Raw genomic sequence first — 25,525 nt, forward strand, 5'->3', positions numbered from 1 at the left:
AGGGAAGCCCTGTAAATATTTTTGTATACATCTCCAGAAGATAAAGACTTTTATAATATATGATCACCCCTAAAAAATTAAAAATAGCTTCTTAATATTATCAAATATCTAGTCAGTATTTAAATTTCCCTGATTGTGCCAGATTTTTTGTCTTTTTCTTTTTTGGCAGGGGGAGGCAGTTTGCTTGTTCACATCAAGATTCAAATAAGGTCCATACATTGCAATTTGTTTCTATATGTAATACTTGGTTTGTTTTAATCTACAGGTTCCCCTCTCTTTTTAATTATTTTTATTTGCAATGTATTTGTTGAAGAGACCAGATCCTTTGCCTTGAGAAGTTTCACACAGTCTAGATTTTTCTAGACTTGTGTTGTGGTGTTTATCATGTTCCTTTGTTTCCTGTATTTCCTATAAACTTGTCTGGAAGCTTGAACAGAGTCATATTTACTTTTTTTTTTTTCAAAACTAATTCATAGGTGGGTTAGATACTTACAAAGGAAGATGCAAAATATTTAGTTGTGTCTTTTTAAAATACTAGAAGCTCTTGATTGCCTAGATCCATTATTCCATTAGAAGTTGCAAAATGGTGATATTTTATCATTCTGACTTCACTTATTTATTTATTTATTTGGTTGTGCCGGGACTTAGTCGCGGCTCGCAGGCTCCTTAGTTGCGGCATGTGAACTCTTAGTTGTGGCATGCATGTGGGATCTGGTTCCCTGACCAAGGATCAAACCTGGGCTCCCTGCATTGGGAGCATGGAGTCAACCACTGCGCCACGAGGGAAGTCCTCTGACTTCATTTATTATTTGGAATCTCTATAAAGAGAAACTTTTCCTCATCAACTATTTGTTGCCCTTGCTTTGAAATTTTTAAAAGAAAAAATTAAAACTTTGCCAAAGTGGAGAGAGGTGATCAAATTCAAAATTTTGCTTTCTGAACAATATCCAGGATTTCCAAATTCTATTTCAATCTTATCTTTTTTTTTTTACTTTAGTAGTACGGCAATTCTCTGCAATTCTCATATCCCCAAAGCTCTGAAAAACCTTGTTTTCAATGCAAATATCAAAAAATCTCTGAAAACTGAAGGGTTTTTGGTAACTTATTTGATGGCCAAATCTGCCCTAACCCAAACCCAGTTTGGCAGGCATACCAACTGAGACTGAAGTAAGGCGATTTATATCTGTATTTATCCCACTTGGAATAAATATTCGTATTATTTACCGAAGAAATATTTATTCATGGAGGGGAGGGATAAACTAGGAATTTAGGATTAACATGTACACACTACTGTATATAAAATAGATAACCAACAAGGACCTATTGTATAGCACAGGAAACTATATTCAATATTTTCTAATAACCTACAAGGGAAAAGAATCTGAAAAAGAATATATATGTCTGAATCACTTTGCTGTACACCTGAAACTAACACAACATTGTAAATCAACTATACTTCAATAAAAAATAAAATTTAATTTGATTTAATTAAAAAAAGAAATATTTGTTTGTTAGATTACAGGCTGCTGCTCCAGATCCCGCTGAAAGTGTTACAATGTACGGTATACGCATTTCCTTTCTAAATCCAAAGCATCCTGAAGTTTGAAAACATCTGGTCCAAGTATTTCAGGTAAAGAACTGTGAGCTGTAACAATAATATAGTAGTTAACATTCACTGAGTACTTATTCTTTACCAGGTAGTGCTCTAAATTTTTAACATTTAACTAACTCACTCAGTCTTCCCAACAACCCTACGAATTGCTGAGGCACAGCATGGCTAGGTGACTTGCTCAAGATTGTACCCAACAGACAGATGAAGAGTGGCCAAAGGGATTTGAACCAAAAAGCCTGGGCTGCACTGTGACCTTGATTCTGCTGCCCGTACTCTCTCATCAACTTGCACATCGTTCTCCCAGCTCTCCAAGATCTGACTCCAATCTAGCTAGCCTCTTTTCATCTCTCATGATATCCTCCAAGAACCTCAGGTCCTCATGTTTCAGCTCAACCAGATAACTCCTTATTTCTTCCAAAACACATCTTCAAACTTGGCTTTTTTGTTCATACTGCTAAAATATATATATAACTATATATATATATATATTTTTAGATCGGAATCAGTGGGGGAAAAAGAATTAGCATTTTGATTAAATTAGAAACAAGCACTACCATGCCTGAAATATTTCTCACGATAAAGTCAACTATGAATACTTTCTTTGTTGAATGAATTTGTAATGGACACTGACGATTTGGTATCTCTTTGTCAGAAACTAAATGACCTGTGTCCCCCTCCTCCAACTTGGAGCATGCTAACACAACAAAATACGTGGGGTCATTTTTCATCTCCATTTAGAGCAAATCAGTCCCAAACCCATAGGGGTAGGGAATGGGGATTTTCACTTAACTTCCTCTCAGAGACCTCCGGATTCTTTTAAAGATTCTGAGGACACTCGCGTCTAGAGTACTAACAAGAGGTCGATTTGTGTCCTTCAGCAGAGATTTCACATCAGTAAACTGTCTGATTAGGGCTTACCCTGAGAGAAGCAGAGCACCAGACTTTCCTCAGCCCTGAACATTCTTTGGGGAGCTAGACAAGGGTGAGTGTAGAGATTGTTCCAGGCTAAGTTGAAACTTTGGTCCTATCTGGGAAATTTTCAGTGGCACTGAAAGCAACATAAAATCTCAGCACACAAGCCATAACACATTGTTTTTTAGCACACTGTGAAGATACACCTGGCTTCCTGATTCCCGGTAGTTTAGCTCTTGACCAATGCCATCTTGAGACTGGCAATGGCTTGGGATTTGAATCAGATATATTTTACTATAGAAAAAGTGAAAGCACGTAGCAATTTAATACAAAATTCAAGCTCTCAATATAGTGGAAAAGTAGAAAAACAGAGTTTATTTTATTTGTATTCTTATAAATTATTTTCCCCGAGAGAAGCGAAATATAAAGAATGAAAAAAGAGCATTTCTTATTTTCACATCTTCATACTGCTTCTTAAATTTTTCGGAGCTTGAAAAAAATAAAGCTAACAAACACGCCACCTGCTGGCATTATTGAAACTAGATCGCAAGTTATTTTCAGAGTCAAGAGGTGTTCAAGGAGTCTTGAAATGTCAACTTACGATGTATTTCTTTTACTCTAATAATAATAATAAAAGGGTAGATCCTGGAAACTCATCTTTTACCCCATAAACTGGTATTAGCCTAGGCTGAGGTCAGCTTTGTTAACAAGCTCATTTAGTGTTGTCTCCTACAACTTCTTGGTAATTTCACCTCTTCCATTTTTCATCCTAAATTTCAGGCTAAATATTTTTCTTAAATTATTTCCTTCAGTTTTGAATTATACATTTTCAAATTTTCATTTCAATGAGTTTAGTTTTCCCATCTTTTTCTACTAACAGTAGTCTTCAAATACCCTTTATAAGCATTAAAGTACTTTCCAACTTAGATACAAATCTTCCCTTGAGGAATACAATGTAATCTATACTCTCTGTATGTGTAGATATATATCTTTTTATTTTTTCCCTTTTTATTATGAAAAATTTCAAACATGTTCAAAATTAGAACAGTAAAATGACCCCTGTTCACTCATCATGAATTCTCAACATTATCAACTTAGTGTTCACCCTCCCTCCTCCCTCTCTCTTCTCATCCTCACTGGATTAATTTGAAGCAAATACAAGACATTGTAACTCTTCGTCTGTAAATATTTTTTTTTTTTTTTAATTTTTATTTATTTATTTTTGGCTGCATTGGGTCTTTGTTGCTGTGTGCAGGCTTTCTCTAGTTGCGGTGAGCGGGGGCTACTCTTAAGGCAGTGTGTGGGCTTCTCATCGCGGTGGCTTCTCTTATTGCGGAGCACGGGCTCTAGGCGCGCGGGCTTCAGTAGTTGTGGCTCACGGGCTCTAGAGCGCAGGCTCAGCAGTTGTGGCACACGGGCTTAGTTGCTCCGCGGCATGTGGGATCTTCCCGGACCAGGGCTCGAACCCGTGTCCCCTGCCTTGGCAGGCGGATTCTTAACCACTGCGCCACCAGGGAAGCCCTGTAAATATTTTTGTATACATCTCCAGAAGATAAAGACTTTTATAATATATGATCACCCCTAAAAAATTAAAAATAGCTTCTTAATATTATCAAATATCTAGTCAGTATTTAAATTTCCCTGATTGTGCCAGATTTTTTGTCTTTTTCTTTTTTGGCAGGGGGAGGCAGTTTGCTTGTTCACATCAAGATTCAAATAAGGTCCATACATTGCAATTTGTTTCTATATGTAATACTTGGTTTGTTTTAATCTACAGGTTCCCCTCTCTTTTTAATTATTTTTATTTGCAATGTATTTGTTGAAGAGACCAGATCCTTTGCCTTGAGAAGTTTCACACAGTCTAGATTTTTCTAGACTTGTGTTGTGGTGTTTATCATGTTCCTTTGTTTCCTGTATTTCCTATAAACTTGTCTGGAAGCTTGAACAGAGTCATATTTACTTTTTTTTTTTTCAAAACTAATTCATAGGTGGGTTAGATACTTACAAAGGAAGATGCAAAATATTTAGTTGTGTCTTTTTAAAATACTAGAAGCTCTTGATTGCCTAGATCCATTATTCCATTAGAAGTTGCAAAATGGTGATATTTTATCATTCTGACTTCACTTATTTATTTATTTATTTGGTTGTGCCGGGACTTAGTCGCGGCTCGCAGGCTCCTTAGTTGCGGCATGTGAACTCTTAGTTGTGGCATGCATGTGGGATCTGGTTCCCTGACCAAGGATCAAACCTGGGCTCCCTGCATTGGGAGCATGGAGTCAACCACTGCGCCACGAGGGAAGTCCTCTGACTTCATTTATTATTTGGAATCTCTATAAAGAGAAACTTTTCCTCATCAACTATTTGTTGCCCTTGCTTTGAAATTTTTAAAAGAAAAAATTAAAACTTTGCCAAAGTGGAGAGAGGTGATCAAATTCAAAATTTTGCTTTCTGAACAATATCCAGGATTTCCAAATTCTATTTCAATCTTATCTTTTTTTTTTTACTTTAGTAGTACGGCAATTCTCTGCAATTCTCATATCCCCAAAGCTCTGAAAAACCTTGTTTTCAATGCAAATATCAAAAAATCTCTGAAAACTGAAGGGTTTTTGGTAACTTATTTGATGGCCAAATCTGCCCTAACCCAAACCCAGTTTGGCAGGCATACCAACTGAGACTGAAGTAAGGCGATTTATATCTGTATTTATCCCACTTGGAATAAATATTCGTATTATTTACCGAAGAAATATTTATTCATGGAGGGGAGGGATAAACTAGGAATTTAGGATTAACATGTACACACTACTGTATATAAAATAGATAACCAACAAGGACCTATTGTATAGCACAGGAAACTATATTCAATATTTTCTAATAACCTACAAGGGAAAAGAATCTGAAAAAGAATATATATGTCTGAATCACTTTGCTGTACACCTGAAACTAACACAACATTGTAAATCAACTATACTTCAATAAAAAATAAAATTTAATTTGATTTAATTAAAAAAAGAAATATTTGTTTGTTAGATTACAGGCTGCTGCTCCAGATCCCGCTGAAAGTGTTACAATGTACGGTATACGCATTTCCTTTCTAAATCCAAAGCATCCTGAAGTTTGAAAACATCTGGTCCAAGTATTTCAGGTAAAGAACTGTGAGCTGTAACAATAATATAGTAGTTAACATTCACTGAGTACTTATTCTTTACCAGGTAGTGCTCTAAATTTTTAACATTTAACTAACTCACTCAGTCTTCCCAACAACCCTACGAATTGCTGAGGCACAGCATGGCTAGGTGACTTGCTCAAGATTGTACCCAACAGACAGATGAAGAGTGGCCAAAGGGATTTGAACCAAAAAGCCTGGGCTGCACTGTGACCTTGATTCTGCTGCCCGTACTCTCTCATCAACTTGCACATCGTTCTCCCAGCTCTCCAAGATCTGACTCCAATCTAGCTAGCCTCTTTTCATCTCTCATGATATCCTCCAAGAACCTCAGGTCCTCATGTTTCAGCTCAACCAGATAACTCCTTATTTCTTCCAAAACACATCTTCAAACTTGGCTTTTTTGTTCATACTGCTAAAATATATATATAACTATATATATAATGCGGTACGCGGGCCTCTCACTGTTGTGGCCTCTCCCGCTGCGGAGCACAGGCTCCGGACGCACAGGCTCAGCGGCCATGGCTCACGGGCCCAGCTGCTCCGCGGCATGTGGGATCTTCCCGGGCCGGGGCACGCACCCGTGTCCCCTGCATCAACAGGTGGACTCTCAACCACTGCGCCACCAGGGAAGCCCTAAAAGATATTTTTAAAGGTAAGATTATGACTTTTGTATAAATATGAATTGTACAACTGCCAATTTTTTTTTAAATTATTAATTAATGAGGGATGTTATAATTTGTTAAACAAAATCTAAAGAGAAAACATAAATACACCATAAGGAATGCTGAAATGAATTTGTTTAAAAGATGAAAAACTGGTCGTACACGCAAGACATAACCACTTGCATCTCAGTTATACAAATTTGCATTTCTAGGGAAAAGAATCACGTGCAGGGCTTCTCTGGTAGCGCAGTGGTTAAGAATCCGCCTGCCAATCCGGGGGACAAGGGTTTGAGCCCTGTTCCGGGAAGATCCCACATGCCGAGGAGCAACTAAACCCCAGTGCCACAACTACTTAGCCTGCGCTCTAAAGCCTGCGAGCCACATCTACTGAAGCCCACGCGCCTATAGCCTGTGCTAGGCAACAAGAGAAGCCACCGCAATGAGAAGTCCGCGCACTGCAACGAAGAGTAGCCCCCGCTCGCCGCAACTAAAGAAAGCCTGCCCCGCAGCCATGAAGACCCAACGCAGCCAAAAATAAATAAATTAATTAATTTTTTTAAAAAGGGCAATCTCAGTAAAAGAATCATGTGCATTGTTAGCAGTTTTCTACAACATAAAAGAGTTGTGAAATAGCTCAAAGACAATGAAAAAACACAATTCAACAGGAGGTCTTATAATCTCTGCCTATTTCAGCGTCTCCCAATTTTTCTTAACAATACTAATTCCTCTGCCTGGAGTGCAATTCATTGAAATTATCTTCATCAAACCAGTATTTACTGAATATCTACCATGTGCCAAGCACTCTGCTAAGTGCTAGGGGTTCAATGGTGAGGAAAACAGACTCCATTCCAGCTGTCAGTGTCTTTGATAGATCAGCTCATCCACCTATCATAGTCCTTCATTTAAGCTCTCATATAATCTCAATTACAATTCTTGTAATATTGCTGAATCTTTCCTTGTATTATACTTAGCAATTTATTATTCACACTTCATTTTACAGTTCTGGGGAGCAAGATATAAGTCCCCAATTCTGAATCTTTTTGGCAGAAGATGATATATTACTTTCCTATTCCTGAGGAGGTGAAAACAACTATAGCTCAATTTAGCAAATATGTTTTTGACTCTGTACTATACATAAGATACTATGCTATGTGCTACAGGAAGATGATTAATTCAGCAAAGATATTTTTGAGCAACAACTGTAAAACACAGGGAATGCACAGTTAAATAAGACATGGTGTCTGATGCAGAGACACTTCAGTCTAGTGGAGGAAATAGACGCGTAAGTTAGTGACTTCAACACAGTACGATGAGCACTATATTAGAGGTGAGTAGTGAGTGTTTCGAGAGTGTAGAGGAGAGGCAGCCATATCAGGGTCAGGGACAGTGATGTCTTCTGGGAGAAGCTGACCCTTAATTGAATTCCGAAGGACAAGTAGAAGTGAGCTAGGCACAGATGGGAAGGGCATCGCAGATACACACTGAGAATCTGGGAAATTTCAAGAGATAGGCAGGAACTAAATCATAAAGGGCTTCACATTCTCAGGTAAAGAGGCTCAGCTTTCTCCTGGAAGCCATGGAAGAAATTTAAGCAATAAGCATCATTAGGGACTTCCCTGGTGGGCCAGTGGGTGAGACTCTGAGCTCCCAATGCAGGGGGCCTGGGTTCTATCCCTGGTCTGAGAACTAGCTCCCACGTGCATGCCACAACTAAGATTGCACTTGCCACAAATAAGAAGTCAGCATGCTGCAACTAAACAGGCCACAACAAAGACCCCAAGTGCCGCAACTAAGACCCGGAGCAGCCAAAATAAATAAATTAATACTTTGAAAAAAGCATCATTAGATTTGTATTTTACAAAGATCATGTAGTAGGCTGAATGTGTGTAACACTCTAATCACCGGGATCTGTGACTGTTACCTTATATGGCAAAAAGAGATTTTGCAGATGCGATTAAATATATTAAGATGGGGAGATGATCCTGCATTATCTTCCTGGGCCCAGTGTGATCACGAGGGTCCTTATAAGAGAGAAGCAGCAGAGTTAGAGTCAGAGAGAAGATGTGAAGAGGAAGCAGAGGTCAGAGAGTAGAGGAGATGCTTTGTTGTTGGCTTTGAAGATGGAAGAAAGGGCCATGAGCCCAGAAATGCAGGTGGCCTGGAGAAGCTGGTAAAAGCAAGGAAATAAATTCTCTCCTAGAGCCTCCAAAAGGAACATGGGCCTGCAGACACATTTCTGACTTCTGACGTCCAAAACTGTGAGATAATAAATTTGTATTGCTTTAAGACATAATTTGTGGCAATTTGTTACATCAGTGATAGAAAATTAATGCAGATTCCCATTCATACAGATTTTTCCCTTGGAAATTAATGCAAAAAATAAACTGAATGAGGCTGGCTAAAGATCTATGGAAACTCATTAGTATGCTATGAAAAGCAGTTTAGCATAGTAGCTACAGGCATGAACTTTGGTGAGATGGCCCTTACTTAGTTTCATAATTGGGTATAAATTTACTTTTTTTAAGCTTCAGTTCTCATTTGTAAAAGGGGGATAACAGTATTTTTCTCATGGTGCTTTCATGAGGATTAAATAAGAAATAGCAAATTATACATAGTGTCTGGCACAGGGTATGTGCTCAATAACAGTTATTATTATATATATATTTTTTTGCAGTACGCGGGCCTCTCACTGTTGTGGCCTCTCCCGTTGCGGAGCACAGGCTCCGGACGCGCAGGCTCAGCGGCCATGGCTCATGGGCCCAGCCGCTCCGCGGCACGTGGGATCTTCCCGGACTGGGGCACAAACCCGTGTCCCCTGCATCGGCAGGCGGACCCTCAACCACCGCGCCACCAGGGAAGCCCCCCAGTAACAGTTATTATTAAATGATTACTGTAATTGAGAAGAGAAGGGAGAATAAGGAGAGAGAAGTAAAGTCTCCAAAGAAGGTAGAAATGTATTCCCTCCTAAGCACTGTTGATAGAATTAGTTCTGCAAAGGCCAGAAGGCACTGTTTTTTTTGTTTTTTGTTTTAATATTTATTTATTTATTTATTTATTTATTTTTGGCTGCGTTGGGTCTTAGTTGCAGTACACGGGATCTTTCGCTGCGGTGAGCGGGCTTCTCTCTAGTTGTGGCACACGGGCTTCTCTCTAGTTGTAGCGTGCAGGCTCCAGAGCACACAGCCTCAGTAGTCGCAGTGTGCAGGCTCTCTAGTTGTGGTGCATGGGCTCAGTAGTTGCAGCCCGCGGGCTTACTTGCCCCACTGCCTGTGGGATCTTAGTTCCCAGACCAGGGATTGAACCCGTGTCCCCTGCACTGGAAGGTGGATTCTTAACCACTGGGCCACCAGGGAAGTCCAGAAGGCACTGTTTTTGCTGAGAGGGGAAGAAAGAAGAAAAGTGATGGGTGCTGAAGGGCATTCCACAAATGGGGGTTGAATGAGTGAACAGATAAGGAGAAAATAGTGTGATCCCCTGCATCTTGAAGAGTGAAGGCCTCTTATTAAGGAATCAGCAAATGTTTGTGGAAGAAAAAATAGGAGATTGTCATTAGAACATGAATTGTCCCTCAAAGAATCTGATTGAAGTCACTAGCATTAGAAATGATAGATGTACACAGAACAACCCTATGAGAGCAACAGCCCTTGGGCTCATGCTGGAGGCAGGAGGCTGGAACCTCAGTGCAATGGCAAAAAGGCTTCTCTCAGTGTCACCCTGCCAGGCTACTAATCCCAGAAGCTGGCATCTCATCTTCAATAACAGGGAGTTATGCCTGTTGAAACAAGTTTCCTTGGAGTTAAAAGGATATTGGCAAATCTCTTCTCATTTAAAAATAATTTCAGGGACTTCCCTGGTGGTCCAGTGCTTAAGACTCTGCACTTCCACTGCAGGGGGCACAGGTTCGATCCCTGGTCAGGGAACTGAGATGCCACATGCTGTGTGGTGTGGTAAAATGAAATGAAATGAAATGAAATAAAATAAAATATAAAGTAGTAGATTGCTAGAATTTATGATTTAAGAGGAGGGGCAGGTCTTGCTGATTCTAAATTTGGCCATGGGAGTGGGTAGCTAAAATAGTGTAGAAGGTGAAGGTCTTTGTAGATGAAACCAAGGAACTGTAAGGCTAGGGATGTTTTAAAAAATGGATTGTATTTTTTAGAGCAGTTTTAGGTTCACAGAAAGATTAAGCTGACGGTACAGAGATTTCCCCTATGGAAACCCCCTGTCCCCACATATGCATAGCCTCTTCCATTGTCAATATCTCCCACCAGAGCAATACATTTGCTACAACTGATGAACCTACATTGACACCTCATTATCACCCACAGTCCACAGTTTACATTAGGGTTCACTCTTGGTGCTGTACACCCTATAGGTTTTGACAAGTGTATAATGATGTGTAGCCACCATTATAGTATCATACAGAATACTTTCACTGCCCTAAAAACCCTCTGTGCTTCACCTAGTCATCCCTTCCTCCCCCTAACCCTTGGCAATCACTGATCTTTTTACTGTCTCCATAGTTTTGTCTTTCCTAGAAAGTCATATAGTTGGAATCATACAGTATGCAGCCTTTTCAGATTGGCTTCTTTCACTTAGTAATATACATTTAAGATTCTTTGATGTCCTTTCATGGCTTGATAGCTCATTTCTTTTTAGTACTAAATAATATTCCATTGTCTAAATGTACCACAGTTTATTTATCCAAGGCTAGGGTTTTAAATCATACATATAGTTACTGGAATCATAGTAGATGGACGCTAGGAGTGAAGTTGAAATGACAACTACTGTCACTTGGCAAATGAACAAATGAAGGATAGTGACCAAGAGGAAAAGGAGAAGAGAACAACAAAGCTGGTGAGTATAGACTCAAGTATCCTGTCCTTAAATGAAGGTGAAGTATTATGATTTGGGGGGTGGGGCAGTGGGATGGGGAAAAAGTGCTGATTTTTCCCTCACGAACTCCTACGGTATACAAGCAGAGGAAGATGCAAAACGAGAGACAATGTCCCTGATGAAGGGCTGGATATCAATGAAGGTAGGGAGGAAGAGAATGCTCAGTGAAAGGGTTGAGGATAAAGCCGAACAGCAAAGGTGTGGCATAGAAAGGAACGGTAGCAGGATGAGTTTGGAGAGAAAGCAGAGAGACAGACAAACAAGAATACAACAGAAGTGAGAGGACTGGAGGGCGTGAATCTGTTGATAGTTTTGAGGGAACTCTTGGGTAAAGTTGTTTCTGCGCTGATCCAGAGTCTTTGAATGGTGCTAATTCTAGGTCACTTTCACTATCTGTGGTCCTATCTGCAATTTGTGGCTTTTGCCTAGGGTTCCAAGTTGAATCTTGGTGGTGAGGGTTTTTTTGTTTATGTGCCTTATCTAAATTCAACCTCAAGAGGAATGGTGGCATGTTTAAGACTGGATTTTGATGAAATGCCTTGAAACAGTGGTTCTCAACTCTGGTTGCACATTACAGCCAACCGGGAAGATCTGAAATGCCCCATCTCCACCCCACCCCAATTGAATCAGAATTTATGGAGGTAGGACTCAGGCATCAGTAGATTTTTAAGCTCCTTAGATGATACAAAAGTGCAGACAAGGTTGAGAACCACTGTTTTCGAACAATTTACAATTTATAAAACATAAAACACACTAAGACTAAAGGCATAAAAGAAGGACAAAGTGCTACGTAAATACAGAGAAGAGAGAGATTAGATCTACTGGGAAGACTTGGGAAGATCTTATGAAAGTCATGCCATTTGAGATGAAGAACTTAGGAAGATAAAGATTAGGGTATTGGGAGAACAATCTCATAAAACTATCAGGTTGAGCGAAAGTATGGAGTTTAGAAAATACTGGACCTGATGTACCCACTGGTTCCGCTGCTATATAAGGTAATTGTGGGAGCAAAGTGAAATAAAAATCTGAGAATAGACTGAGTTCTAGACAATGGGTGGTCACTGAAAGTTTTTATACACTCAGTCTAGATAGAAAAGACAAGTCTAGAGCAATGTGCAAAATGAAATGGAGAGGAGAGAGCCTGAAAGTAGAGTTATGAGGTCACTGGGTTTTGCAATTATGAGGTTTTTGCAATATTTAATGTTAAGCTGGAGTGGGAATGGAAGGCAAGGAGGAAAGGGAGAAATGTGACAGACCTAGAATTTAAAGGACTAGGCAACTTGAATGTGGAGGATAATAAAGGGGAGTCAAAACTGATCAGAAAATTTTAACTACAGGAGTGGTGTCATTAACAACAATAGAGAAGTTGTTACTTAGTCCAAGTTCATACTGCTTGCCACATGACAGACCAATAAATCAGAGACCAGATGTTGGGGCAAGGAATAGTGACTTTATTTGGAAAGCTGGCAGACTGAGAAGATGGTGGACTCATGTCCCAAAGAACCATCTTGCCTGAGTTAGAATTCAGGTTTCTTTTATACATAAAGGGGAGGGAGTAAAGTCAAACATTTCCTGGTTCCTGTCAGCCTCCAGAGGGGGTGTGTTAATTTCTTCCTCCCTGCAGTCATTCACAGGTGGGCCTAGTTAGGATGCTTCCTGTGAGCTAAACAAAGGTATTTTAGCATAATGCTCATTACCTGGGAGGCAGGGCTCCCAGAGATGGGCTATTATGTATAATTCAAGCTTATAGGCAACATCCCTTTAGTGAATAGCTTGCAATAGAATACAAAGGTTGTTCCCTGTTACAAAGTCAGGACTTGAGCTGGTTTGATGGAAAGATGTTAAGTTTTATTTTATTTTATTTTTTGTTTTTATTTTTTAAATAAATATATTTATTTTTGGCTGTGTTGGCTCTTCATTGCTGCGCTTGGGCTTTCTCTAGTTGCAGTGAGCAGGGGTTACTATTTGTTGCCATGCGCGGGCTTCTCATTACAGTGGCTTCTCTTGTTGCAGAGCACAGGCTCTAGGCACGCAGGCTTCTGTAGTTGTGGCATGTGGGCCCAGTAGTTGTGGCTGGCGGGCTCTACAGTGCAGGCTCAGTAGTTGTGGTGCACGGGCTTAGTTGCTCCGCGGCATGTGGGATCTTCCTGGACCAGGGCTCGAACCCGTGTCCCCTGCACTGGGAGGTGGATTCTTAACCACTGTGCCACCAGGGAAGCCCCAATAAGTTTTATTTTTACTGTTCAAGTAGAAAATGTTTATAAGACAGCCAGGTGGAGATATTTAACAAACAAGTGGGCATGAAGGCTAAGAGATCAAGAGGGTTTGAAACTGGAGACAGATTTGTAATCTGCTTGGTGTTAATAATGGAGGCTATGGGGGCAGGAGAATGATTAATTTCATCTTGCTGCTGAGCAGCAGGTGCTTGATGAACAGGTTTTATTGCTGCTGTTGAAAGAGAAAGCCAAGTTGTCTAGACAACCAACATTTAGAAAGAGGAGGAGGGGCTTCCCTGCTGGCACAGTGGTTAAGAATCCGCCTGCCAATGCACGGGACACGGGTTCGAGCCCTGGTATGGGAAGATCCCAAGTACAGCGGAGCAACTAAGCCCATGCGCCACAACTACTGAACCCGCGCTCTAGAGCCTGTGAGCCACAACTACTGAGCCCGTGTGCCACAACTACTGAAGCCCATGCACCTAGAGGCCGTGCTCCACAACAAGACAAGCCACCACAATGAGAAGTCCGTGCACCACAACGAAGAGTAGCTCCCCCTCGCCACAACTAGAGAAAGCCTGTGTGCAGCAACGAGGACTCAACACAGCCAAAACTAAATAAATAAAATAAATTAATTTAAAAAAATAAAGAAAGAGGAGGAGATGATGGAGGACCCAGAGAATGACTAGGAGGAGAGACAGGCAGAAACCCAGGATTCTGCTGGGGCTTGGTGACTGAAGGCAGGAAAAGTCAAGGACGGTGATCCACTGTGTGAAATGCTACAGAGAAGTTAAGGAAACTGTGAACTGAAAAAAATCTTTGGATTTGGCCACTAGGCAATCCTTAACATGTGAGCTTCATGAGGGCAGCTAGTTTTGTTTGTCAGAAGACTGTCACATTGTTCCATAACTAAGTACTGAACAAATGAATTGGTGAGATTTCAGAGAACATTTTCAAAAGAGGCAGAAGCCAAGTCTTAAGAAGGATTAGATTAGAATTGGCACTTTCCTAGAAGAAACCCCATTATCTCTTTGAGAGTGACCTTTTAAAAAAACTAAATCAGATCATGAAACTTTCCTGCTTCAAATGCTTCAATGGCTCCCTCACTGAGTTTAGGATGAAACCAAACCAAACCACATTGCCTAAGATGACAAACCAAAGACAACCTGGGCTACAGTTTCAACTGAACTGTACCATCTTCCTCCCCGCATGACCCCCCAGCCACCTCCTTGAACCTGTAGTTCTTAACCTGACTCTTTTAATCATGTGAATGTGACTCTTTTAATCATGTTTTAATGATTAATCTTTTAATCATTAAAAGAGTCCCTGACTCTTTTAATCAGGCACGTGGTTCCCTTTCACTGGAAAGCGATGTTCCAATTTCTCATCTCGTTAACTCTTTTCTCATCGTTTAGGTCTCTGTTCATGTTATCACCTCTCCAGAAGCTGTTCTAGATCATTCCTGAGTATCGGAAGTATTTCGAGTATTTAAACACATTTGTTCTCTCCTCAACCCCCATTGCCCTCACATGACCTTGTTTTATTTCCTTCCCAGGACCTCCCACAGTCTGGAATAATCTTGTTCCTTTATGTGTTTATTCTCCGCCTCCTCCCATGGAATATAAACTACATAAGGAGGGAGAAAATGCAAATAGTGGGGGGAATAACCGACGAATGAAAGTTCAGGAAAAGCAAAAGGAGATGGGATCAAGAGCTCCCAGGGAGGAATGAAGTACCCTCTTTTCTGAAACAAGAGCATGGAAGGGAGAAGTGAGCAGAAACATTACGCAATCTGATGAGCTCTTTTCCATCCCTTTTGTGGTGGGAATAGCAGCAAATGACTTGATTTTACCCTGTCAGCTGGCTTTGTAAGACAGCCCCAATAAGTTTTATTTTTACTGTTCAAGTAGAAAATAGAAATAGAATTATTTCTAGAATTAATAGAATAAATAGAATAATAGAAATAAATTTCTATTATTATTACTATTTCTATTTTTTCTATTATTTCTATATTATTATTATTATTTCTATTTCTATTATTATTTCTATTATTATTACATTGTAATATGTAATGAAATAATTATACAACTCACCATAATGCAGAATCAGTGGGAGCCCTGAGCTTGTTTTCCTGCAACTAGATGGTCCCATCTGGGGGTGATGGGAGACAGTGACACCCGAAGTGTGCTGCTTATGTCCAGTCTACTCTGTAAGATGCAGCTTAATTGTCACTTGCCACTCACTGATAGGGTTTTGATATGAGTCTGCAAGCAACTGATTTATTACGGTCTCTGTGCAGTCAAACCTCTCTGCTAAGGATAATCTGTATTTGCAGCCGCTCCCCAGCGCTAGCATCATTGCCTCAGCTCCACCTCAGATCATCAGGCATCAGATTCTCAAAAGGAGAGTGAAGCCTAGATCCCTCGCATGCGCAGTTCACAGTAGGGTTTGCCCTCCTATAAGAATCTAATGCGGCCGCTGATCTGACAGGCGTCGGAGCTCAGGCGGTAATGGGAGTAATAAGGCCAGGCTGTAAACACAGATGAAGCTTCACTCACCTGCCGCTCACGTCGTGCTGTGCAGCCGGGTTCCTAATAGGCCACGAACTGTTACCGGTCTGTGGCCCGGGGGTTGGGGACCCCTGGTCTAGGAGACCACCACCAGCTCAGGTGCCACTCAGCCAAGTTTCCCATGAAGCCCTCTTTGCCTACTTCCTCTCTAATAGCTTGGGGAGCCTAGTTTCTGTCTAGAACACATAGGCCCTTCTGGACCTCCCCCGTTTTAATAACAGTCCCTTCCTTATTTTAAAAGTGAGGTAATTCCCTGGCAGTCCAGTGGTTAGGGCTCTGCACTTTCACTGCTGAGGGTGCGCGTCTGATCCATGGCTGGGGAACTAGTATCTGGCAAGCCCTGCAGAGCGGCCAAAAAAAAAAAAGACTGAGGTGATACTGTGTCTCCCATCTCCGACCAACTCAGGCTACAGGGAAAAAAAAATCAAGTAAGCCCGACCCAGTTCTGATTACAGCCCATTAAATGCAACTATGCATCAATTACCCTGTACTCTCAAAAACATGCACAAATGAAGATCCAGAACATGTATAAGTTTATGTACCTAATATTTACATATACCTTAATATTAAACCTACACCGTATGTACGGCTATTCTTGTCAACAATGTATGTCCAGATCTTTCTAGACTCACACATTTCTGTCACTATGCTGCCTTTTATGTATGGTAGAAAGCGCCCCAGAGTTGGAAGATCCTGGGTTTGAATCTTTTTCCTTTCATTATTATAGGGCTTGTATAAAGGAGAACCACCTGAGGAGAAAACGTAGGTGGACCTGGGGAATCAGGCGCCCCATAAAACCACCGTAATTCTCACTGACAATGTTAGGTGTTCTAAACTGCTGAGAATATTTTTCTCTGACATTTCAAACGTGCTTTCACATTAGCCTTTTTCAAGTCCTGCCCAGTGACCTCACATACGTTGTCAATACTTCTTTGCTCTGCCCTGGAGAGAAAAGGCTTCTCTTAAAGACTAAGTCGAGGGAGAAAATAAGGAAAACAAGTTCGTCCTACATCAAGAAATTTACTTTGTGTCCAGAACTGTTTAAATTCCTGACTGGAGAGAAATCAAAAAAGTCAGATTCTGATATAACTAACATTATCTTGGGCCAGAAGCCTAACAACCCAAGCACAGTACAAGGCAGCGACTTACGAACGGCTACGGTGCAAGCTCCCTACCCGGAGCCTGGGTGCAGGTGACAGAAGCGACCGACACAGGGCCCCAGTTCCTCGCCGCGGGGCGCCCTGCGCATGCGCACGCCGCCTCGCTCGAGGGGGGCGGGCCCTAGCTGCCATCTTGCCCCGTACGGGAGCCGCCGCCGCTTGCCCCAAAGCAAGGCAGGGGCCGAAGGGTATCCCACCCAGACCGGCTTCCTTTTCCATTGCCAGCCCTGCTCGGCAGCTCTGCCCAGGCTGCTCAGCCCCAAGTATGAACTGACCCGTCGCCCTCAGCACGACTTTAGCCGCGGCTCGTCCCGGTGCCCATCCCGCGAAACGGAACGCGCGGGCACCCAGCCTCCTCTTCAGCCGCGATGCCGAACGTGCAGCTGCCGCCAAAGGAGAGCAACCTCTTCAAACGCATCTTGGTGAGTGGCTGCGCCGCCCACCCCCGGCAGCCCCGGGCCCGGCGCGGCGAGCTGTCTGGCGGCGATGGCGCCTGCGCGGCTGGGCCCGGCCCCCCTGGGTTCTTTGTTTGTGCGCGAACCCGCACGGCCCTACCCCCGCCTCGCAGGGCCCGCCACCCAGCTCTCCTCCCTCCCTGCGCGGCCGCTCCTTCCAGAATCTTCCCGCCGCAGTCACCCTGGGCCTGGGCGCGCCGGCCGGGAGTGGCCCGTGCCCTCTGCGGCGCCTGGCGGCCGGCATCGCAACCTCCTCTCCCCGGTCCACCCCAGTTACTTTTGCCAGCATCCCTGCGTCCAGGTGTTCGTTCACTGCTTTATGTGGAATCTATTGCACAGCGCACCTCGACACCTTTGAAAGCGGGAGCGATCCTGTAATGGGATGGGATCCGATTTATACCGGTAACGGGAAACTAAAACCCCGGAGACTCATCCTCCCTTTGGTAGAGAGTTTGCCTATTTTTGGTGTGTCGTACTAATCCTCTTTGGGAAGTACGTGACTCGAACTGCATTTCTAAGTTCTAAAGCCGAACATAGCTGTGATTGTTTTTAACTCGTACAGGCCCTGTAAGTGGTTAAAGCCGCGCGGACTGGCTGGTATTGCACTTGAGGGGTGCATTTACTTTGATTCCGAGCAGAAACCTGAATAATGGCCCCGTAATGATGACGGCTGCCTGGTGGAGAGGGGAGTTTTCTGTGGGTTATGTGTCACCGTCCTGGTACCTTAATGGTTTTCCAGGGAGGAGGGGCAACATGCCTTTGCTTTTCTCAATAGACACTGGAGACTGATTGTCTTTCATCTGAAGACCAGCGTTTAGATTTTAAGGGTGAATTTATTAATCAGAGCTTGTGTTGGTTATGTGACCATTAGCTGTTGCTTACCTTTATTATATATAAAATAAAGTATAAGCAACTGCAGATAAAAAAAAAAATCATAGTAGCCGTTCTGTTTCAAGCCAAATAGAAACGTCACACTTAGTCTTCAGAATGTTACAAAAGCTACATAGTAAATGGGATGAAAATTTTGTCTTAATTTTATATGGTGCTTAGTGTTGAGCAAATGATGAGAAACGAGTGTAAAAACATAAATCTAATTAAAGCATTGTGGCAGATTGTTTCATTCGACTTTGCATATATTTTTTCTTTATTTTACTTTCATTTTTCTCATACCCTTGTATTTTTCGCAGTGTGGAATTGGAGAAGTGAACTTTTTTGCCCCCTTTGGGTGGGGTGTTTTGTTGTTATTTTTTTGGTCTAAAGAAACTGAAACATGTTAATGAAAAATTATCTATAAATTGTTGGATTTTAGGACATTTGGTATTATACCTAAAAGATGACAGACACTTATTTTCTCTCTGTATAATTAATGAAAAATTATCTATAAATTGTTGGATTTTAGGACATTTGGTATTATACCTAAAAGATGACAGACACTTATTTTCTCTCTGTATGGATATTTTCTAGTTCAAATCATGTTATCAGTAGCATAATGAAAAACAATTATATGATTTATTATTACTCTAGTTATAAAAAAATGTAAAGACCACTGCAGAGTTAATTTTATCCCCAAGTAAATTGGGAAATGCTAAACATTTTTTATCTGGGTATGTAATGCTTATTATAACATTACATGAATTTAGGAGGATACTGCAAAAGTGAATGATTTGATTGTCTCAAATTGCAATAAGTGTGGGTAAAGTTTTACTATGACAAATTCCGTAGCAAACAGAAGTCTATAATAAAATTATTCTTTAAAGTTTGGTTGGTGGACCAAAATGCTTTGCCACCAACAGTAATTTTTTAAAAATTATCATTTTACTGAAAGACACCCATACCAAATTCACCAGGTTGCTTATCACATGTTCTGCATGGCTTGTACCTGCCTATCTTATTACCCAGACTGGCTGTTAGCGTTATGTTTTGTTAAATTTTGGAGCTATTGCAGGCCCTCTTTTACAAATGAGACAAACAAACCCAGGGATGGTAAATGACTGAGTATCTAAGGTTCTTGGTCTGGTTAGTAGCAAAGTTGAAACTAGAGTCTATCTTTTCTACTAAGTAGATATTCCTTACTGAACTTAAGACTTTTCTTTAACCTGAGTACTCGGATACTGGAGATGACCACCTGGGCTTGAATTGTGGCTCTGACACTTACTGGCTGTGTAAACTCAGTAGCTGTGTAAACTCAGTAACTCTGCCTCAGTCTCTCCATCTAAAATGCAGATAACGTGCATCTCATAGGCTTTCCTGGTATTTAAGTAAGGAATAAATGAGAACAGTGCCTGACACATAGTAAGTGCTTCCAATAAGTGTTAACTATTACTATTACTGTTATTGGTAGTATGACATTATTACTTCCAGATCACTTGGTAAGGCAGAAAAAAAATAATATTTCTCTTCTTTTCCTCTTCCCCAGTAGTTCCTTCTGCTTGTTTTTTGGTTTTTTTTTTTTTTTTTTTTTTTTTTTTTTTAATATTTTTGGAATACGTAATATATTCGCATGGTTCAAAATTCAGGTTTTCCTATCCTCTTTCCCAGCCACTAAGTTCTCTTCCCCATAGGCAATCAAGAAGCCTTAATATAAAGATGTTTTTCTATGAATACTTTCCTAATTCTCCTCTCCATATCCCACCCCTGTTGGCAAGAATTAATCTCTTCCTCCTCCTTTGCTGGTACTGTTTTGCTTTGAACTTGAATGTATATATTGACCATGTATTGAGCAGTTCTTATTTGTCTAGAACCTGAGGATGCAGCAGTGTTTAAAGTAGGCAAGATCCTTGTTCTCAGGAGCTTACAGTATGGTGGGGAAGATAGACACTAAATAAGTACAAAAATGAGTAAGAATGTCAGGAAATGATAGCGCTTTGTAGAAAATAGAGTAATATGATAGAGTGTTTTGGGGGGTGCTGTAAGAGGCTGGCATTGTTAGAGTTGTCAGATAGATGATATGTAAAACTTGATCATAAGGAATCAGCCATGAGAAGATGTGGGGAGGAACAACATTTCAGGGGGTGGAAGGAACACAAGTGCAGAGGCCCTGAGGTGAGGATGAGCTAGGCACGCTGAGTACTAAAAAGAAAACCCGTAACCACGTAAGTGAAAGATTGAGTTAAAGATGCGGTGTTCTGGTGGTTAATGGCTGTGGAGGGCAGGCGTGATTACTTAGCCTGGCTGGTGGCATTGAGGAATAAAGAGGGCTTATTCCTAAATAAATCTAGTCTAATACAAGTGTAAGAGATTTGCTTACACTTGTATTAGACTACAAGTGATGGAAAAACCATAGTCTTGGAGTCAGAGGAGAGTTTGCAACTAAGCTGAGCCACTTGTAAATTAATCTAATGGACTTTTAAATTTCAGTTTCTACATCTGTAAGGTGGAGGTCATGACACCTACCTTAAGGAGTTGTTGTGAGTTATAGCAAGTTTTGTACAGACACGTGGTAGTTGCTCAGTAAATAGCAGTATTTTTTTGTGTGTATGCCTTGGTTCCATTCTTGAAGTAGCAAAGACTTTTAATGCAGTTTCTAGTATTTTTCTGTGTTATCACATATGTTTTTGCTTTTGGATTTTGAATAAAAGAAAGCTGTAGCAGTGTGTTGGTTGACAATTAAGGTGTTTTTTTCTTTATCTTCTATAAAAGTAAAAATACTCAGATACCAGAATAGTTTGGCAAGGAGTAGGTTACAGAGGTAAACTTCATGTTATAACTGATACGAATTGATACAAAACCGTTCCATCACATATGTTTTAGACCTAATTTTGGATCTTGAATTTAGAATTTATATAATGGAATGAAAAGTTGCTACATGTGTATTCATTTTATATAATAATTGTTGTTCATATTTCTTTACAGAAATGTTATGAACAGAAGCAATACAAAAATGGCCTCAAGTTTTGCAAGTTGATTCTTTCAAATCCAAAATTTGCTGAACATGGAGGTATTATCTCATCTATGAGAGATTACTTTGGGGAAATCTAATTCTAAAACCAGATGGATAGGATTCCCAACTGTGAGGGAAGAATACTTCCCAGATTCCATGGCCTTGTAGTTCTCTATTAGAGTGCATAAATGTTTAATGTTTTCAGATATGCCTCATATCATTCTTATTCTAAATTACTTCTTTTATGCTTAGGTGTATTTACAGTCTTTACTTTTAGATGAGAAATGATTGGTTGATATATTGGTGAGTAATTGGCATATATACCTGTATTTTTGTAGACCTGATTTCATTTGTTACTTTGAAAAGAATTTAAGTTTATCCCTTGATTTCTTGTGTGTAAAATTAGAACAATATTTGCAACACCAGAGTAGTATGAAGATACAATCAAATGCATTTTATTTTTTGGTAGATGTATTTTTTTATCTATCTGTTAACCTTCATATGTAAATAAGATACTACTGATTTACCATTGTATTATCTTGGGTTGTTTTTCTAGCACTGATGTTAGTAAGTCTGTATTTGCTTGTCTCATCCTTTTTCACTGGTGACCAGTGTTTGGTAAAAGGATGGATCAGGTTAGACATGTAAATTATGGTCCTGTAGCAGAGCAAAGCTGATTGGGGTTTCTGAATATTAGACTTGAGTAATTACTGAAACCATCTTTTTGGGAAAATAGGCTGACCCTACTCGGCTTTCTAGTAACACTTAAAACATTCTTTGAAGGAAATGGAAAGAAGTAGTTTCATAGAATTTTAGAAATTAAAGCTTGTTTTCAAGCTGTTTAGCAGTGGAACCCTTATCCAAAGGGGAGCTTGTGGGGAAATTCATTATGTAAAAACAGATAAAAAAATAAGATGTTTGGTCATAGGGGCCTGGACTGCTGGATCACCCATTCTGAAAACCATAGTCCATAGAGATCAGTTTGAAAACCATTGTTCTTGTCTAATTCCCTAGTTGTGGATTATTCAGAGAATTATTTCATTCTAAACAATCTTTGATTAACTACCTTCAACATATTCTTGGGTTGCCACTCGTGCTTTTCAAATGCAAACTGATGTTAATTAGCCTAAGTGGGATTCATTGGAATAAACTTGCAGCCCAAAATGAAGTCTGTTCCAATAATGAGTGAGGTGATTTTTAAATTCTGTACATCTCTTTAAGGTAGATTGAATGATTTTGTGGGGTATAAATCAGATGATTTGATTCTTAGTAGGCTTGATCTCAGGTGAAAGCTGAGGTCTGTTGCGGTAGATTTAACTCAGCAGGACTCAGGACCCTGCTGTGTTACCTTTTTTCAGCAGAATAATCTTAACCTTCTTTATAGAGTCTTCAGAAAGACAGAAAGCATTTTACCAACTCAGTCCCAGCCTGAGGAATTTCAGAAAAGGACTTGGGCTAAACTTTAAGCAGATACATAAATATACTTTTACTTTTTTTATTTGGAGAGAAATTCTTCTAACTATAGGATTAAAAGGATGAATAATGTAAGTATTGGTAGAGCTCAGATATTAAAATAGTGCTAAGAGAATAATTTGAATTTTTCATGTGTAAATAGAGGTTAAAAATATTTTTCAGAAACTTTGGCTATGAAAGGATTAACATTGAACTGTTTAGGAAAAAAAGAAGAGGCGTATGAATTTGTTCGTAAAGGACTTCGTAATGATGTCAAGAGTCATGTCTGTATCCTTTTGCAGTAGTTGAATAGTTCAATTTCATTTATGTATTTTCCATTTATGAGTTTTTTCTAACTCAAATTAAAAAAAACTTCACTATGAAAAAATTTTAAACTATATGGAAGAGTGAATGTAATGAACTTTATGTACCCATTATCAAGTTTCAATAATTATCAACATTTTTAATATTAGTTTCATCTGTTCCCTACTTATTTTTTTGTTTGAGTATTTTAAAGAGAATTACTATGCACTGTATATTTACTGCAGTTGTGCCTAGTGTGAGAGAATAGTAACTAATAATTATATGTGATTTAAAACCCATTTTTCCCCTATATATCCATAAACTGAGCGACACTTTCCTCATTCCAAATAATGACTTACCTGTATAGTACTTAACCTGTACAGTAAAACTTGTGTTCCTTAAAAGTTCCTTAAACTTTCCTTTAGAATTTTTAGGAGAAAAATTCAGAAGCAACTTGATGTAAAATAGATTTTATTTAGTATTAAATATTATGTTGATTTTCAGCTTCGTTTCTGTTAAACAGGGACTTAGCTGTTACTTCACTGGGTACTTAACAATCGTATTTTTCATTGACTAGTATCCCAGTTTGTTAAAAAAACAAAAATATTCTTTAGGGATGGATCGTTGAAATTGTTTTAATCTCTGTTTTACCTATTTATATACTTACAACCTTTTCACATATTACCCTTGTACCTTAATTTTTAGCATTTAAATCATCTAGCTATTGGCCAGTATTGAACGTCAGTAGTCTTAGTGGTGTTTTTACATATTTAGCTTAGGGTTCTCTCAAAATACTAAATACTTATTTCTTTATCCCAGTGCTTACCCCAGAGCGAAGAGAGAGGGCATGTAAGTATGATAGTTTTTTGGCTCCAAGATATCCTAAGACTTGACTTTACATTAAATAAAAACTTAATTTTTGTGGTCTTTAATATCACTAGTGAATTAATTGATGGTTACATGTTGTTTTATAATTGATTGAATATATACTTGTTTTAAAAGATAATTGCAATTTTTGTATAATACATATTCTGTTTCCATACATAGTGTTTGAGAATAAGTGAGTGTTGAGGTGCTGGCGTAGGAAAGTGAGGGGATAGGCAACGTGAAGAATTTTTACCAATAATTTTCTAAGGTTACTTAAAAATATATTACGGAAAATTTCAGACGTGTACAAAAGTAGAATAGAATAATGCACCCCTATCCGCCTATCACCTAGCTTCAATAATTTAACAGTTGTCAATCAAGGCTGATCTGGTTTCATATTTTGTCACCTGCTTACTATCCCCCTCCCTCTGATGCCAGATCATTCTGAAGTAAGTCCCAAACAACATACCATTTTGCTAAGGTAAGCTTTCTATTAGACATGTAGCATAGTACATTCTAGTAGCTGTGAATGTGTGTTTCCTTAACTTAATAGGTTGGCATGTGTATGGACTCTTGCAGCGTTCTGATAAGAAGTATGATGAAGCTATTAAGTGTTACCGAAATGCCCTCAAATTAGATAAAGATAATCTGCAAATTTTGAGGGATCTCTCTCTGTTACAGATCCAAATGAGAGACCTTGAAGGTTATCGAGTAAGTACTTTAGTCTTAAATGTACATGTTTTTACAATAGATGTAATTTAAAAGCATGTGAATTCAGAATGAGGTGAACTTAAGACGAGATCATGTAGACTTGATTGTTCATTACAGTCTGCAGTAGAAGGGAAAAGTCACTTTGGATCTTCCCTCCAATAATAGTAGTGGAACTGCATACTTTTTAAAAAATTAATTAACTAATTAATTTATTCTTGGCTGCATTGGGTCTTCATTGCCGTGTGCAGGCTTTCTGTAGTTGCGGCGAGCAGGGGCTTCTCTTCATTGGCTGTGTGCAGGCTTCTCATTGCGGTGGCTTCTCTTGTGGAACACGGGTTCTAAGTGCGTGGGCTTAGTAGTTGTGGCTCACAGGCTCTAGAGCGCAGGCTCAGTAGTTGTAGCGCACTGGCTTGGTTGCTCTGCGACATGTGGGATCTTCCTGGACCTGAATTGGCAGGCGGATTCTTAACCACTGTGCCACCAGGGAAGTCCCTGGAAGTGCATACTTGATCATCAGAAACGGATAACTAGTTTATTCATTTTATGGTTTTTTACTTATTTTATTTAATTAAAAAAATTTTTTTGGCTGCGTTGGGTCTTCGTTGCTTTGTGCGGGCTTTCTCTAGTTGTGGCAAGCGGCGTCTACTCTTTGTTGTGGTGCGC

General features: G+C 39.9%; 2 protein-coding genes across 10 annotated transcripts in view; one reads left to right on the forward strand and one right to left on the reverse strand.

Annotated features, from left to right (window-relative positions):
• LOC112405710 (peptide chain release factor 1, mitochondrial-like) overlaps positions 1-17,538 on the reverse strand; it is a 41,201-nt gene extending 23,663 nt beyond the window's left edge. The window contains exon 1 of the mRNA XM_024754209.1: positions 17,470-17,538. The gene's annotated coding sequence lies outside the window, so the exon portion shown is untranslated. The remainder of the gene's footprint in view (positions 1-17,469) is intronic.
• Positions 17,324-25,525, forward strand: part of NAA16 (N-alpha-acetyltransferase 16, NatA auxiliary subunit) — a 70,037-nt gene continuing 61,835 nt past the window's right edge. For 2 of the 9 annotated variants that reach the window (XR_003004416.1, XM_024754195.1), the window contains exons 1-4: positions 17,330-17,616; positions 21,502-21,586; positions 23,165-23,269; positions 24,705-24,862. Coding sequence is in view for 8 of the 9 variants with exons in the window: in XM_024754195.1 (XP_024609963.1) it covers positions 17,563-17,616; positions 21,502-21,586; positions 23,165-23,269; positions 24,705-24,862 (402 nt within the window). In the remaining variant the exon portion in view is untranslated. Of the gene's footprint in view, positions 17,617-21,501; positions 21,587-23,164; positions 23,270-24,103; positions 24,134-24,704; positions 24,863-25,525 lie in introns of those variants that run through there. The other 7 variants (XM_024754198.1, XM_024754202.1, XM_024754203.1 and 4 more) reach the window with 7 other exon arrangements.

The sequence above is a fragment of the Neophocaena asiaeorientalis genome, unplaced genomic scaffold (genome assembly GCF_003031525.2).
Source record: "Neophocaena asiaeorientalis asiaeorientalis breed wild unplaced genomic scaffold, Neophocaena_asiaeorientalis_V1.1 scaffold415, whole genome shotgun sequence".
In the NCBI taxonomy this organism is placed as follows: Eukaryota; Metazoa; Chordata; class Mammalia; order Artiodactyla; family Phocoenidae; genus Neophocaena; species Neophocaena asiaeorientalis.